The sequence below is a fragment of the Falco biarmicus genome, chromosome 15 (genome assembly GCF_023638135.1).
Source record: "Falco biarmicus isolate bFalBia1 chromosome 15, bFalBia1.pri, whole genome shotgun sequence".
NCBI lineage: Eukaryota > Metazoa > Chordata > Aves > Falconiformes > Falconidae > Falco > Falco biarmicus.
Window position 1 is genome coordinate 22,675,268 of NC_079302.1, and position 17,395 is coordinate 22,692,662.

The 17,395-nt window shown below is 46.9% G+C and overlaps 1 protein-coding gene across 4 annotated transcripts; it reads left to right on the forward strand.

Annotated features, from left to right (window-relative positions):
• The first annotated feature begins 2 nt into the window (after positions 1-2).
• GFOD2 (Gfo/Idh/MocA-like oxidoreductase domain containing 2) lies at positions 3-14,992 on the forward strand. 4 transcript variants are annotated; one of them, XM_056360315.1, is made up of 3 exons: positions 3-160; positions 5,565-5,908; positions 12,738-14,992. In XM_056360315.1, exons 2-3 carry the CDS (start codon positions 5,650-5,652, stop codon positions 13,634-13,636), a joined length of 1,158 nt encoding a protein of 385 aa, XP_056216290.1. In that variant the 5' UTR covers positions 3-160; positions 5,565-5,649; the 3' UTR covers positions 13,637-14,992. The 4 variants fall into 4 exon arrangements, with proteins under 4 accessions (XP_056216290.1, XP_056216292.1, XP_056216293.1 ...); XM_056360317.1 differs by lacking the exons at positions 3-160; positions 5,565-5,908 and adding an exon at positions 6,682-6,833; XM_056360318.1 differs by lacking the exons at positions 3-160; positions 5,565-5,908 and adding an exon at positions 6,692-7,699.
• Positions 14,993-17,395: the final 2,403 nt, after the last annotated feature.

The window sequence follows — 17,395 nt, forward strand, 5'->3', positions numbered from 1 at the left end:
ACGGCCGGAGAAGCCGCTGCGGGCGCCGCCATTTTCGGAGCCGCCGCCCTTGCGCCTGCGTCGGCCGGGAGCGAGCGGCCGCCGCGGGAGCGCGGCTGGCGGGAGGATGCGCGGGGGGTGAGGCGGGGCGGTGGCGGCTCCCTCCGCCGGCCGGCGGCAGGTAAGGGCAGCTCGAGGCGCTCCTCGGGGCCCCCCGCGGGGCCGCTTAGCGTCGCGGAGGCCGCGGCCCTCTCAGGGGCGCAGGGCCGGGAGGGGCCTGGGTGGTCTCGGCGGGACTCCCTCCGTGCAGACTGGCGCCCTGGGGTGAGGCGAGCGGGGCCTGCCCGGTGCGGCCTCCCGAGGTGCGATGGAGGCTGCCCGGTGCGGCGCGGCGGGGCCTGCGCGGTCCAGCCCGGTGAGGTGAGGTGAGGCCCGGCCGTGAGGGTCCCGCGCACACAGAGCCCGAGCCCCGCGCGCCCGGCCACCGAGGAGCCCCCCCGGGCCGTGCTAGAGGCGACCCCGGGGGTGGCGTGAGGGCCGGTCTGGCTTCCACGGTTTTCCAGCTGCCGCCGCCGCTGAGCTGGGTGGTGCTCGGCGTGCCAAAGGGGCCGTTGCCGTTGTGGGTCTCGACCGGGAAGGATGGAGCGAAGGTGGCGGTGGCCTGAGGCGTGGTGACGGTTCCTCAGGGCTTTGGACTCGTGGATTGTCACACAACCTGCCTGCACTGAATTAAAATAAAAGCACATTTAGTAAAGAAAGCGCGTCAATCTCTGACTTCAACACACGAGCAACGTGCATGCGAAGCATTACCTGCAGAGCAGAGGTAGCTGTGTGCCAGAAGGCTCGATGAATGGTTTGGCAGGAAGAAATGACCTCGCGTGGGAGGTGACCTCCAGCTTCTCAGGTCGGTTGGGTAAAGTTCCCTCAGCTCTGTTGATGCTGGCAGAAGAGACCTTGCTGGCTTTTGGAGTGATGCCTACGGCCTGCATCAGCGTTTCTGTCACCTCTGCTGGGGTCGTTGTAGAACTGACAGTTCTGAGGCTGCATCTCTTTTCACAGGAGGTCTCTGCAGTGTGTTATGTCACAGGTATAAGTCCTTCTGCAGAGTGACAATCTGAGTAGTGCCTGTGTAGGTTTTGTCAAAGATTCTCATGCGTCCCAAAGATCCGTGAGGATGTTGCAACCAGTAACAACTTTTATTACTTGTACAGCCCTTGTTATTTGTATTTGTTTTCTTTTCAAACTCAGTAGCAATGACCAACTGGATGAGGACAGTGCCCCTGTTGCTGGTGTGCTCTTCTTCCATACGCCTCACATTTCTGGGAACCAAAATGGAGCCTTTTAGGATGAGTTGGAGAAGCATGAATTGCTTTCTCCTTCTGCAGAGCTGGTGTTACTCTTTCACTATGTTTTGCCATCTGTAATGGTCCACAATGATCTTGGGCCTCTGTAGTCCTTGGCTGTACTATCTAGTTTTTGAGGGTTATGCTATCTGAACTCCCTGGCTGCTTCATTGTGGAATGCAAATAGATCTTGTAGGAATCATCAGGTTTTTCATTGCTTTGGGTCCCATAAATGCCTGTTGCTACGTCTACCAAAAGACTCAAACAGCTCTGTTCTGTGACTAAGATGGAACTTCAGACTCGCCATGAAATTCAGCAAGAATGGAAATGTTTTGTGGCCACTGAAAGTAATGGCAGCTAGCAACAAGATTAAAGAGCTTTAAATGCTTCTATTTGGAAATTTAAGTTCAGAATGGCATTGCAGGCATTGATTATTTCACCTCTCTTAAAAAGGAGATTGATTTGTATCTCCTGATGCCCAAGACACCTCTTTTGGTCTGTTTTTCACCTCCAGGTAAAAGCCCTGCCTTTTGTTTCTGTGGAAGGGTCCTCAGGAAAGTGTTCATTCCAGTGTTTGATCACCAGAGATATCAATGCATGAGGATTTTAATTTCTGAAAGATTGGTTTATGGAAGGCTTTTCATGGTTTACTCAACTAATTCAGTGAGGATTGTTTGAAGGTTTGAGGCTTGCTGGATCCTAGAGTAAACATGTAGAAATTGTACCTGATTTTTAGCTGGTGTTGGTCACAGTTTCAGATGTTTCTATCTCTGAGCTATTTCCATGCTCTGCTGGATGGAGTTTTTGCTAGTTTTTAAGCTCAGCTACTTGTCATGCTAGATGAGACTTCTGCGTATTTGGCGACCCTCAGTAGATTCCTTGAACGTGTATAGTTTCCCTTTTGACTCCTTGTAAGTGGCTAATGTCGTGTCCTGTGGCAAGGCATTTCAGTTTACCAGTCTGATGCAAGAACCACCACCTTCAGATTGTTTTGATCCTGCCTTCTCTGGGCACCATTTGATTTGCTCTTGTATTGTGAGACACAGTGAAAAATTGTTTTTTCTCCATCCTAAGCCACTTCTCACTTTATTATCTTCTGTGATGTCTTTTCCAAACTTGGGAATCTTTGTTTGCTTAGGTCTTCCTTGTGTAGAAGATGTTGTATGCTTTTGATCGCCTTTGTCTGCATCACTTCCAGCTCTACTTTCCTGTCTGCCCTCAGATGAGAAGTATCAGAAATGCATGTAGAGCTCCAGAGAACGGTGCTCTGGGGGCTTCCATGGTGGCACAGTGCTGTTCTTTTGAGGTCTCTGTTAGTTCTTTGTAGACTGTTAATTACAGCTGCCTCTTTCCTCAGCTGTGGCCTCATTCTGATAACTGGGTTTTTAGATTGCTTCCTCGAGGTGGCCTACACTGGGACGTCTCCTCTACCAGCACTTGAGTGCATCTGCAAGGTCTATGTGCGGGAGGGTGGGATACCACTGTGTACCCCTTTTCAAAAGCTCTTGTTCAACCTCCCATCAACAGCTCTTTCAGCATTTACTCTAGTTCTGCTTGCACCACATACACTCTGTGACTTGCCCTGTGCAACAACTGTGTTTTCACTGCCCTTCAACACCCCCATCCATCCCACTGTGACTGTCCTGAGAAACCAGGACTTCCCAGTTGGTGAAAGACTGGAGAGGGAATAAGGGACTGTGGGTGGGCCTCGGGTGAGGGGAGAGAAACATGCCCTCTGGGCAGCGCCACTCTGCAGGGCCTGCTGGCTGCAGTGTTTGTAGGTTCTTGAGCCCTGCTGGGCCACATAACTGTGCAAGCCACATCTTCATATCCTGAGAGTGTGGCTGCTTTGCTATGAGCAGTTACTGAGGATGGGTTGGCTACTTGATTTGTTGTGGTAGTAGCAAGCTGGTGCCCTTAAGGTCCTGTATCATCAGGAGTTGGTCTCCATGGCAGTAAATCACTAGCTTTTGTGGGTTGTGGCAGCACCTTGTGTTTTGGGAATAAGTGAGGCTAAAAATAATTCCTCCTGAGTGGGGTTTTTAAGAGGAAGTTGGATAGGAAACAGAAGAAAGTAAAACTTAAAATGAGCAAGTGTTACAGAAATCAGCTTATTTGCGTAGCAGAAGTCCCCCTCTGCATGTGCTACAGTGTGCTCGTACTAGCATTTTCAAAGGATTCAAGCTTTTCTGAATTTTTGTCATGTGTAATTTTGATGTTGTTGAGCACATCTGTGCAATCTGGTGCAAGCAGGCACACACCTTGTCTCTATTCCATCTTGCTTAGTTTGTGTCTCTTCAGAAGAAGACGATGCTCTTTTTAGTGCAAGCATTTTTTCTTACTGCAGCCTATAAACTGCCAGATACGGATGTGTGGGGACTTCAACAGTTACACTTACTGTCCATCGGTTGCAAGATTTTATTTTTGTTTGCATCACCTACAGAAAGCAAGCCTTGAATACAAGCCATCCTTCCTGCCAATAAATTACCCTTTTATGTAGAATAGTAAATATTTTTCAAGATTCTTTTAATACCATCGTTATTGGATTGTTCTGGTAAACGTTGGATAAAAAGTTAATTCAAATTAACTTTGTTTGTCCTGATAAAGAAAGGCAATGACTGTATCGCTGCAAACCTAACATCACATAGAATAATGAAAAAACATACTGAATTAATTTGGTAAATATTTCCTAAGGTGTTTTATAGCATCTGTAAGCATTTGTGTGTTTTGCAAAATAAATATTCACAAGTGCTGCCATTTCCCTAGTTTAGTGTCTACTACAAAAATACCTAGAAGGTCAGTCAGGGTTGCAGTTTTGTTATGCTGGTCAGTCTAAGCACCCCTAGACTAAAAAAACCTGCTGATTACACAGAAGGCATTTGCACTGTGGGTAGTTTGACTTCCATGCTGATACTTACTTCCCAGTGCTGTGTCAGGATTTGCTTTCACACATTGTAACAGCAGGAGTATTTTAGGATGGGGAGATGAGTAACTGTCTCCTTTCAAACAGATGGTGGTTCTTGTTGCTTGTGGGACTTTTTTCCCCAAGGTATTGATCTGGTATTGGTGCCAGTTCTCTCTTTAAACGTGGTCTTATAAACTTCTAAAGAAAACTGAATTTTAAGAAGAAAACTTTCTTCTTAAAAAAAATTAAAAATTCAAAAAGGGTCAGTAGTGGGTGTGGTAGATAAGAATTCAAAAAGGCACAGAACAAAAGCCAGATTGTAAATTGCTGGGGTGCCACAGGTTGAGGAGACTTCTGACATCTCTCCTTGAAGCTGGCATTAAGGTGAATGCTAAAGGCAGTTTAGCCATTTGTGGCCAGAAGCAGTTCCAAGACAAACTGGCAAGTAGGGATCCGAAGGGATTAATTTACCAGGAAATACTTAACAAAAGTAGTGTGACTTAAACAAATGTTTTTGTCTAGGGAGTATAATTCTGTGCAAACTCCTGCATTCCTGGAGATTAAATGCCATGGGCAGAAGGAGGTATTTTTAACTGTCCTAAGTAAAACTTTTGACTAGCCATAGTGGACACAGAGGAGCGCCCTTTTCCTTTCTGAAAGCGGTTTTCTATGTGTTTAAACACTGACATCATCTCTCCTTGTAGCCTTCTCCTCCCCAGGCTAAACAAGCTCAGTGAATCCAGGCTTTCCCCACAGGACATATTTTCTTGATGCTCTCTGGAGCAGCTTCACTGTTTGCCATAAAATTACTAAGCTTCAAGTAGTTGGTTTCAGTTTGTGTATTTAATTTGTAAGAAAGATTTACGTGTCCAAAAGCTTGCCTATTATTTCCAGTTATTTTAGTCGGTCTAGTAAAAGATACTACCTGATCTCACAAGCCTTTATCTCATTTAGAGACTTACATCATCACAACTACAGCAGCTCTGCTTTTACTGCTGGTGCGATAGACTCTATGTCATGTCCTCTTGAGATTTCCTGTCGCTCCCAGTTTGTGCCTTGCTGCCTCTGGTTTGTCCCAGTGTGTGTGTGTTTTTCTGTATGTGTGTCCTGAGTTTGGAAGCTCAGGAGATGCTCGTGACTTTGTCAAGCTACTTTCTTGCAATTGTTCTGAAAGGAATGTTAGACTTGTCCCTTTGGGGGGGGGTTGGATTTTTCATTAGGATCTTTGAAAATTTTGAATGCCGTTTTGAAGGATAGAAGCTAGCGTTCAGGCTAGATGTGTTTGATATCAAAATACACCTTTTGTTGATACTGATTTGTAACTTTTCATGTTTTAGGAACTGTGGATGGAACAGAAAGCTGAGGAGCTGAAAATCTTATTGAATGCCTACATGTAGACCCTGATGCTTGAATGAATGCAGAATGAAAATGCTTCCTGGAGTGGGTGTGTTTGGCACTGGCAGCACCGCCCGGGTACTGGTACCCTTGCTGAGAGCAGAAGGCTTCTCCATTGAAGCGCTTTGGGGGAAGACTGATGAGGAAGCCAAACAGCTGGCAGAGGAAATGAACATCTCCTTCCACACAAGTCGGACTGATGATGTCTTGCTGCACCAGGACGTGGATTTGGTTTGCATCAATATCCCTCCACCACTAACTCGGCAAATTGCTGTGAAGGCTCTAGGTACCTTTTTTCTTTGGAGTGGGACCAAAAATCCATAGCTTGTTGGCAGATTGACATTTGAAGCCAGTACCCCAGTACAATTCTGGTTGCACCAACATGCAGATGTAGTGCTAAAGGTTTTGTGGAATTGGTAGCACCATCTGCAAGAGAGGTTACCTAGATTATTTTTTTTTAAAAAATACTGTTTATAATTGCTTACAGCTTTGCAAATCCTGAACAAATTGGGCTAAAATATCTCATGTCTTCTCCAGACTGAAATTATGGTGGTGGGGAGGTTTTAATAAAAACAAGCTGTTTCAGAGATAAGGGGGTAAAATGTTTTTATGCCCATATAAAAAAAAAAAAAAACCAAAAACAAAAAACCAACCAAAAAATCAACAGTGACAAAGCCCCCCAAAACCCCAAACAACCTAAGTTGTTTAATTCATTTCAAATCTTCCCATGTTCTTCAATAAGAAACCAAGATTTGCCTGGGGTGGGGGGTTGATCAGCTCTGCTTTCTGTTTTCCCCACAAATAAAACCAAACTTGACTGTTAGAAGCCTTTGAAAAAATGTTTGCATGCACTCGGCAGAATCTTGTGAGTTAGGACCTAAATTCTCTGCAGGTGCTGTTTTCAGCCGAAGTGCTGTGACCCTGGCCACCACCTGGAGCTCTCTTTGGACATCTGTGTCCGTAGCAGGCTGGTATGATCCTGGGTGCAGACTGGCTGGAGAAGTCCTTCCACCTGATGCAGGAGGGCAGATGTTGGAGACAGCAGGAGGAATCCAGCAAGATGGGCTGGGTTGAAGGTTCTGAGACAAAAGGCACGACATCCCAGACTGGTTGGGCAGGGAGATGGGAGCCAGCTGCCTGGGCATCCTGACATTTCTTAATTCTCCAGCATGTGACTTTGTAGTGTTAAATGTCCTCTCACATAGTACAGGGTGGGTGTGAGTTTGCGTCTATTTTGTAAATAACAAGTGTGATAGTCTTACTGTGTTTACAGGAGATCCACATGAGTTAATTTCAGGCTGGGTAATATATCAAACAAACCAGGGTGGTTTGTTGCTCTTGGCCTCTTCCTTCTACAGTAATTTGATTTGGAAGTAAACAACTTCCTGCACAAACATTTGCAGTGCCACTTAGATGTGCAGAGGGAGATTTCGGGCTTCTCCCCCCCACTCCCTCTTTTTTACATTGTTAAATCTGTTTACCTTGAGAGTACTGTCCTTTTGAAATTAAGGTATTCTAATTTTTTAATATTTGAACTGTAAGTTAGAATTAATCTCTTTAAATATGCTAAAAGTCCTTTTAAATGCTTGTTAAGTAATAAGTGTTTCACTAGTTCTCATGGTTTTTTGGTGGTGAAGTGGGCTAAAAGGAGAGAACTGAACCTTTTCTGGCAAGTTATTAACTGAAATGGATTGAGATTCTTTCTTCAAATGCTGAGAACCTGCAAGATGGTGTTATCCAGAGGAGGAAAGGGGGATAAAGGTGGTGCAGAAGTGGAGAGGCAATATGTATGCTTGACTGCAAGTATAGATAAGCGGAAAGCTGAAAAAGGTAGGGAAATGAATGGATGAAACAGCAAAAGGTGGTTTATTCTTCACATCTGTCTGTCTTGAAACGTTCTGATCTGCAAACTGATATAAGCATCTCCGACCCACTGTGGTACTGACTTTGTCTTTCAGCTTTCTAGGTTTGTCGCAATGGTATTTACAGATCCGCTACCAAGTATGTCGTGACATGTTTTAAGCCAGTGCTGGATGGCTTGCTGTCGTTGAGCCTTCTGAAGGAACACAAAGTCAGGGTAGGGCCAAAGATGGCAAGTAAATTTTCTCTGAAAGTTCAGATTGATACAGGGATGTTTATAATTGGAGAGTTATTGACTGTGAATTGTATATAATTGGTGGTTACTGGCAGAGAGATTGGGTTGAAGAAAAGATGTGGTGCAGTGATAATGGTCTTGTGTGTTTTGCTTTGTTGGGGTTGGTTGGTTTTAAAGTGCTTACACTTTTACTTATTTGTATATGTGTTTTATACTTTATTTAAAAATGAGCTTAAATTTTTATTTCTGGCAGAGAGAAGCGAGAGACACCCAGTTTTTCTAGGCAGTGCAATTTCCTTGCCCAAGTTTTACTGACAGACATCCATAAACAAGCCTAGGTGCAACTTTGTCATGATGGGGACAAAGCAGTAGCACTGGATTGAGTTCATGAACCAGACATAACAGATCAAAGCCCAGAGGATAATTCAAATTAAAATAAGTGTAATCTTATGGTTTATCTCCACAACAGGCAAAGCAAGAAGCTATCCTGAAACTTGTGCTGCTTTTGATCTCAGAGCAACTAAATTAATTTCACAAAATGTCTGTGTTGTGGTTCATGTCCCACAGTTAAAATGCATCCACCTTTGCATTAGGTGAGCACAGAGTGGAGTTACCAACTGGAGTGGAATGTAAAGTATGAGATGTTTGTGCATGAGGTGAAGTTCAGCGAGGCAGAGCATGAGAAGTCCTCGGAGTAAAATTTCTTTCGGGATGCTAAAGATAATGCTGCTGCGTGTACTGAGCCCAGCCATCAAATGGATGGTTTGTGGAATGGCTACAGAGGAACCTTTTACTTGTCTCTCTTGGTTCATGGTGGTTGACTACATCATTTAAGGCATCTTTGCAACATAGATTGTTTGGCCTCCTGATTTTGTGGAGTCCCTAAAAACTGTAGCATGTATATGTTAATTATGAAGGAAGGAGTCAGAAAGGTCACTGTCACTGCTTTGTGTTGTGACAAATCCAGATTTCCTGTTCTTGAAACAGGATGAACAAGCGTGCTGTGGCTGCTCTTTGCATACTGTGCTTCCTGTCTCTGTAAAAAGTAGCATGGAGGTCTTTTCAAACCACAGGCAAACAAGAAATGAGATGGAGTGTGTTTTGGAATGAGTCTTCATTCACTGTGAGGCTCCCAAAGCCAACTACATCCAAAACAGCCGGTTATTCAGGGAGACTCCTCAGACACTCCCAACTTCTTATGGTGGACAGAGCAACGGTCTGATATGCTTCAACAGCGGCCAGTTGTACACCTTCCTAGGCGCTATCTCAGGTATCTGACGTTATTCAGGGGAGTAAAGATCTGGGGCTTCAGTTCAATGGCCATACTTATGTGGGACATATTTACCACGTACGTGGTTTGTACCCAGCCTGAGGCATAGAGGACACCCTGGCTCACGTGCATGTTGATTGCAGAGAGAGCCAGCTCTTCAAGGTCTGGGCTGTGCTGCTCCCATCTTTTCGTGAACAGTCCCCCTCCTAAGGCCCTGGTGGGTTGCAGGGTCTCTTCTCCTCCCTCCGGCCCGTGCTGGCACCTTCCCTGCCAGGAGGGAGGAGTGGGCTGGGGGGTCCTAGCAGTTGCCGGGGCCTGTGTCCCTCTGCAGCACCTGTGATGGCTCTGAGCAGCATCCACCAGGTAGCATGAGAAAGCAGTGAGTCTTCTGTGCTTGCATTTTACTAACCAGGGCTGTAAAATACTTAACGTATGGCAAGTTTTGGATGTGGCATGGCTAAGCAGCTGCAGGGGAAGCTGATGCCTCAGTGCTGATGGACAGTGTGGATCTGACTAGAGATGTAAAATTCCTTTGGGAGAATTTTTTTTTTTTCTGCTGTCCAATAAGTCTCAACTCCACCTGTTTTTTTTTTTATTACTTCCATAGGATGCAAACATGCTTTAAATCTGGCATTTCATTAAGTGAAGCTATGATTTGGCTGTATTACATTAATGAGAGTCAAAAGACTTCTGTTTAAATGTTCAGTTTATTTACTAAATCAGGAATTGGTTTGAGAATTCTTGGATCCTAGCAGGTACTTTTGTCCCTGAGCACAGGGAGTAGATTAGGTTTGTTTAAGGACTGCTGGCAATGGTGACCTCTTACTCCTTTTTTCACTCCCTCTTAGTGCAACAACCAGTTGAATAGCAGTAGATAGAAGGACTTAAGTGGAGCACTGGTCTGCAGATGCTGATGTGCTCCCTGCAGACAGGGTTCATTCTGAGGTGTGCACAGAGAAGACCATGAGGCATGTTGTTAGGACAGCCTGGAGCTGCTGTCACTACCTCTGAGGTGGGGAATCCCAGCTCCACATCCTTCCTTCCAGGTGTGTAGTGCCTTCTGTAGGGCTTAGTCATCTGTGAGCTGATTTGACCTGCCTGCTTGGAAAGAAAAAGCTTCCTTTCCTAAACTGAGCTCAGCTGGTGAGCTGAACTGGCTCACAGAGGACTCTGAGGAACACCAGAGCCACATGGTAATTCTCATGTCTCCTAGCTGGTGAGGACCTCAACAGAAAACTTTGTAGGAGTGATCTAAGAAAACAATACGGTTAAAAGTTCAGGTTATTCATTATCAAAATAATAGTAACAAGACAAGGGTTTTAAGTTGCTCTGCCTCAGAAGACGGAAGACATGGCCATCACATCAGCAAGGGACCTTGTAGCCATTTCCGACTTGGCCCTTGTCCTTGCTGCACGGCCGTCTCTGTGAGCCTGGGGCAGCTGGGGGGATGTCCCACTGAGGGCAGCAGCAGGGTTATCCCAGAGACTTTCTGGTGTGGTCAGCTCTCCATCCTGGCACCCCAGCGCTTGGCAGCGTGTGCTGAGCTGTTAAGAGCGCTGCGCCGACTGCCATCCCAAAGAAAGGCATCAGTCAGCTTCAGCTCTTCAGGTGGCTCAGCCTGCACTGGCAAAAGGAGCGCAGTGCTGACATGAGGCTGCGTGGCGGGCAAGGGCAGCCTGCTGTGACAAACCAGGCTGGAACAGCTGTCCCTGGGTGGCAGGGGTGGTCACCTTTGGCTCAGCCCTCTCTGTTCCCAGTCCCCTGCTGCAGGGACGCAGCCCCTTTTGTGTGGACACTATCGGGCTCCCTGAAGAGCCAGCTTGGGGCAATAACCTGCCAGAAAAAGAGCCAAGATGAATGAATATTTCTGTGTTGGGTTTGTACCCTGAGCCAGGTCCTGTACCGCCAAATACGTGGTGGAGGACGGTGGGGTTGTGCAAGGAGGGGAGCGGCACCAGCAGAGCGCTGACTGCTGAGCTGTACCCTGCGCGTACACGGGTTGAGAGTTGCTTTTATTTTTCACAAACTTTGAGAACTGGATATCTGCTTAGGATGCTGTGAAGGTACTTTTGGTTTTTGTTTGTATTGTAATGTAACCTGGCTTGAGGTAAGTGCATTTAAACAAGGAGGCTGATAAACAGGGCACCAAAGCATCTCAAGATGCTTCAGCTGGCCCTGCACAACATTGAACAGTGTTGTGCCAATCTCAGCAGCAGAGACTGGGGACGAGGGAGTTGGAAATGGTCCCTGGAACAGGGGCTACCACTAGGCAGCCAGGGTGTCCCCAGGGAGTTTGACCTTACCCTCTGTTCATTAGAGCCTCTGTTGACTCGCACCAGTTTAGGGGGTATCTTTGGAAGAGGCCGCTAAAAACTGCAGTCTTGTCGTTTTCTGACTGGATTTTGCTTGTGTGTATTGGAAATGTAGGCTGTGAGTTTTCTCTAGCCGTAGTTGTCCCCTGGCTGAGCTGGGCACAGCACTGTGTCACTGAAGCTCGCTGGCCCCTGTCCCACTGGGAGGGTTCCTGAAAGGCTTGCTCAGTGCAGCCAGGAGGTGGAGCGCCAAGAGCAAGAACTGCAGCGGGGGATCTGGCTTCCCCTCTCCTTCGAGAGACTGATTTAAGTGCTTGTGCTGGTATCTTTTCATCGGGGAGTCAATTAAAGGAGCAGGGAGCGCAGTCTGCTGCTGGGTAAGAAGCAGCTTTCAGAGGGGTGCCTACCACTGTGTGCAGCAATTCCCACAGTTCTTAGGCAGAAACTGGTGTGACGTGACTGACCTTTCAGGTCTGACATCACCAGTTAACATCTGGAGACCTGTAGGTATGCCCCTGATTGTTACATTGAAAAATATATAGGTAAGTTTTATCGGTCATATCAGATGTATATGGAAAATTAAAGCTGTGTCGTGAGAAAAGGGAAGATGGCAGAGGAAGAGGAAATACCAACAAAACATAAAATGTAGGATTTTGGTTGAAGCTTGCACTGGGATGCTCTTTTATATTACTTTCTTTCTGCTTTAAAGTTAAAATACGAGTTACTGACTGCCCACATTGATTCAGGCTGAGCACAATATAAAGTGCATCAGTAGGAATAAAAGCGCAGTAGGTCAGCTTGTGAGCGCAGCTCTCATCTGTGTAACTCTTTATCACCTTTGTAGTCTAATTGTACGAGTCAGCTGTATGTGCAGACCAAAATTTTGCTTTCCAATCAGCAATGCTTTTAAAACAATCCACTTAACAAGAATTAGAAATAATGCTTTGGTATTCTGTACACAGACCACTAAGTATCTTCTATGTCCCATTTAAAATAATGAAATTCTCAGTGATGGTGAAATGCAAAGCGTAAATCAGATGTCCCCTTCGCTCACCTCTTCCCTGCAGGGTACATGATGTTTTTTTCCTCTGGCAGTACAGGCATTCAAATAATTTTATAGCTACAACATGCAAATTGTGTCTTGTTTTGATGCCACGTGATGCCATTTGGCCAGTTATCTTTCATGATGTAAAAAATCCTGTCTTTATTTGGAGCCTCTCTCTGTGGGAGTTTGTCAGCTCTGCAACCGGAACATCTTGGAAGCAGCTTTGAGCCTTGCTGCACTTGGCATTCCTATTTTAGTTCCCAGACCTTTGCCTTTGAAATTGCAGCAGGAAAGCCTGACTTTTAAAAACATCACTTCTCGACAACCTTTGGGACATCTGAGCATGTTTTGCTTGTGTGTGCTATTTTTTTTTCTTCCCCATTTGTGCTGCAGGAATAGGGAAGAACGTGATCTGTGAGAAAGCTGCTACCTCTGTGGATGCCTTCAGGATGGTCACAGCTGCCAGGTATTACCCCAAGCTGATGAGCATTGTTGGCAATGTTCTCCGTTTTTTGCCCGCCTTTGTGAAGATGAAGCAGTTGATAGAGGAGCACTATGTGGGCAGCGTGATGATCTGTGACGTACGAGTTTATGGGGGAAGCTTGCTCAGTCACAAGTACAACTGGATCTGTGATGAGCTGATGGGAGGAGGTGGTCTGCATACGATGGGAACCTACATTATCGATCTCTTAACTCACCTCATCAGCAGGAGAGCAGAGAAGGTCCATGGTTTGCTCAAGACTTTTGTGAAGCAGAACACAGCGATAAGCGGGATCCGCCATGTCACTAGTGATGACTTCTGCTTTTTCCAGATGCTAATGAGCGAGGGTGTCTGTTGCACTGTGACTCTCAACTTCAACATGCCTGGATCGTTCATCCACGAAGTCATGATTGTTGGGTCTGCTGGGCGCCTCATAGCTCGTGGCACGGACTTGTATGGGCAGAAGAACACTGCGCTCCAGGAAGAACTACTGTTTACAGACTCTCTGACTGTCAACAAGGGCCTTTTGGATAAGGGGTTTAAAGACATCCCGCTGCTTTACCTAAAAGGAATGGTATACATGGTGCAAGCACTGCGGCAGTCTTTCCAAGACCAGGAAGACCGTCGGACATGGGATCATAAACCTGTTTCTATGGCAGCCTCTTTTGAAGATGGTCTGTACATGCAAAGTGTAGTAGAGGCCATCAAGAAATCCAGCAGGTCAGGGGAGTGGGAGGCTGTGGAGGTGATGACTGAGGAACCAGATGCCAATCAAAACCTCTGTGAGGCGCTTCAGAGAAATAACTTATGAACACTCCTGTTTTGGAAGATAGGGCAATTAACACTTCTGGCTGTAATGTAAAAAAAACCTCCATTTTTAAGATACGTAGATTCTTATTTAATAGCCTTGGTTTCTTGGGTTTTTTAAACATGTAACATGCCATGTTCTGATAGAAACTGTTCTGATTTGTTTAAATGTTTCTGGTTTTGCAAACATTTAATTTTTGTCTTGGAGACTGGTAGGAAAACTTGAATTGCCCTTTGCACTTGCAGTAGCTGAAGTGAAGCATGGGAGCTCTGCCATTGCATGGCTTGGAAATGGGACACAACCCTTGTTGCACAGGTTGCTTATTTTAACAATTTTAACATGAGAGCACGTAGAACAAGATCAGGGAGTATCTGTTGTTCAGATGCCTTTTCCTTCTCTCTTGGAGACTGATTAAGTTTTACTCTGTAAAAATTTATAAAAGAGTTTAGTGATGTAACAGGTCTCTAAACTCCTATAGGACAATAAGTAAAAGGAATGGATTAAAGTTTGTAACATAAGGGTCAGCCTTTTGGCTTTCTGCACGTGGCAAATGTCTTTCAAAGTCATTTAAACTGGTGTTTTATTTAAATGATGCTATGAATTCTGTTGACAGTGTCTTGGCAGGAAAATCTTCAGGAAGTCTGTGATGATTTGTGCTATTCTTTTATATCTGTAGGCATTATTCCCTCTACTCCAGAAGCTGCCTGCACCCAGCAGGTTTTTTCTCTAAGCTCTGTGTCCGTCGGTTGTGTTTACTGCCCGGCAGCACCAGTGCTGTGACTGCGGGGCCACGTTCCCGTTTCTGGGACTGTTCATAGGTGCCTCCCAGGGTCACGGGATTCCCACAGTGTCGTGGGCAATGAAGTTGTACAGCATTAACCTTCTGGGGACCTGAACATGGAAGTAAGGAGGTGTTTCCTACCTCTGGCAGCTCTCTTAACGTGCTGGCGGGGTGATTGTCACACTACATGCATCCTGATAGTTGAGAGAACGGGGACTGAACTGTCATGGGTCAGTCAGCTCTTAAATCTCAAACACTGGACACTGACCCTCTGGCCCTGCCCGTCCTCGTGCCCTCCTGCAGCTTGTGTCCAGTGGAGAGATTGGTTGGCAGATGGTGGGTGGAAGTTCCTTCCACCTGAGAAATGTTTCTCTCTGAGGCAGGTATGTGGAAGGAGGAGTCCAGTTTTACTACATTTATTTTGTGTACTTGAAAGTTTTTTTTAATGTATTTCCCACTAAACTGTAACCCTGTGTATTTATACATATTAACATGCCAACTGCTGTTTCATAAGCTGGTCCTTCCTGAAAAGGAACTTGTTTTCTACAGAAATAAAATGTTGTGTTTGTTGAGGGAAATTATGCAGCTGCGTGCTTGTGTTTGATCTGGTCAAGCTAAAACCATCTTCATAAGTGTGAACAGGAGACTTGCAGCTGGGGCTCAGGACCTGTGGGGTCCTTCCCTACTTTTGTGCTCTTTTGTTGCCAGCTGAGTAGCTCGGGGGTGGGAGAAGCTGTGTGATACCTGGCGATAGAGCTCTGTGCTATCTCAGCAAGTGTCATCTGTTTATCACCAAGGGAAAGACCCACCAGAAAACCTATTTCCCACCTCTTTGCTCTTTCCCTCCGACTACAGCTGCTGAATAGCTGGTTTTGGAGATCCTCTTGCCTACCTTGGACTCACAGTGTTAACTTTTGTGATTAGCAGGCTCTTTGTTTTCCTGCCTGACTCATTGTAGAAACTACTGGAAGACCAACTAAGAAGCAAAGCCCTCGCAGTATTGATGGGCCCACTTTCTTTGCTTACTGTGTAAATTGGGCATTTACCTTCAGGTATTTACTTTCAAAGCGCTAGAACTCTTAACAGAGAGAAGTCTGCTGACATGCTGTCTGAAAGGGCAGGAGCGTGGCTGCTCCTGTGCTCTGTGTGGTCTCATCTCTGCTGTGAGCTGGATGAAGGAAGCAAATGCTTGAGATGCGTCCACTGTTCCCAGGTGCAGCGGTGAAAGCTGCATCTCTGCAAACCTTCCTTTGCAGGTGGAGGGTGGGTGTTCCTGCGACAGCTCTGGGCATCTAACCTGTGTGCTGTGTGGAGCAGGTGAGAGAATGTCTCCTGAGCTCACCTGGAAGTTTCTGCCTGTGTTCAGACAGAACAGCTCTGGCTTCTTTCATGCCACTTTTGGATGTGTTGTGAAACTGTCCTCCTTGGACTAGCAGCTTTCCTTTGTGCCTTTGTCAGTGTGTCTGTACCAGGCAGAAAATCCTAAAGTACAGCTCCTTCTGCACAAGAAGGAAGCACCAAACATCCCCAGGTGATCCCAGTAAAGGAAGGAGGGTGCCAAGACTGTGGAGATGTGACTGCAGAATTGTGCAGAGGGGTGAAATGGGCCTCTTGTAGGCTGGCTAAGCCTCCAGCTGGCCTGCACCGGCAGAGGGATGGTGGCCAAGGGAGCAGTCCTTTGGGCGAGGCAGTGCCTGTTGTGAAACCTCGACTCCCCCACGCAACCCCCGGCTGTCTAGCAGAGGTGGTGGAAGCACCGGCTGGTTAGCGCTGCTCAAGAGGGGGACTGACCAGGCTCTGCCTGCTGGACTGAAAGGCAGCGCCACACCATCCCCTCCTGCGTCCCCTGCGCAGGGTGATCTGCGGCAGCTGGTCCCCATCTTCCTGCTTCGCACACACGAGGAAGGAATGGCAACACATGCATTGTAAGACCAAGTGACACACAGCTTTTATTTTACGATGAAAAATTGCTCTTCCCTCGCCCCCTCCCTTTTATTTTTTTTCTTTTCCCAAGGCAAATCTGGTTTTCTGCAACCAGGGAAGAAAACCAGTAAGCCCGCAGCTGTTTGTATGGGTGAGGGGATGATCATCACCCTGCAGGTTGGGCAGTAGCCAAATGGGCAGCAGAAAGCTGCGTGGCTATTCATCCTGAGGAAAGAGCAGTGTCATGAGGTGATCTGCCTGTGCAAACAGCCTATCGATATCAATCTCCATGCATTCATCACCTTCCTCTGGGGCTGGCATCTCCAGAGCGCTGCTGGCCCAGGTGTCTGCAAGGGGAGTGAGTGCATCAACAGTTCAGCCAGCTCCTCAGAGACAGGCTGAGTATTCGCACCAGCAGGATGTCAGGTCCCAGCACCATGGGTGGGATGGCCACTCTGGGTCTCCAGCCTGGCCTCCTGCTTGGAGCAGGCCTGTCACCAGCTCCAGCTCAGGCTGGCCGTGGCTTTGGCCCACCATGTCTTGGAAAAGAGCTCTGGAACCCGGGGACTGTAGGAGTCACAACTGAAGAGTGCAGTCCTAGGGGAAAAGGTCCTACTCTGTTCAGCTGGGCCACCTAAAGCTTCAAGAGAAAACCTAAGGGCAGAGCTGCTGCAAATGGTGACCCAGAGACATCCAAGCTGCTTCTCTAATAGCTGGGGGCAAGGGCAGAAGAAACACGATAAGGTGACAAAACCTGCACAGGCAAGGGCAAAGCCTTTGTTTCTGGGGGTCAAGCTATGGGGACCTGCAGGTCGCTGGCGGGACGAGGCCTGGGGAATATGGGGGCTGGGTAAACCTTGCTGGAGCTCACCCTCTGGCTGTGGAGCAGCTGTTCCCCCAGGGGTTGCAGGGCTTGGCTGTGCCAGCTCTGGGACTTCATCCTCTCCTGCTGACGGGTGCATCAGCTCTGGCACGTCGAAGTTGATATACGAGGGTCGCTTGCGGCGCCGTTGTTCTGGAGAGGTACAAGAAGAGCCCGATGCTGACAACCCCTTCCC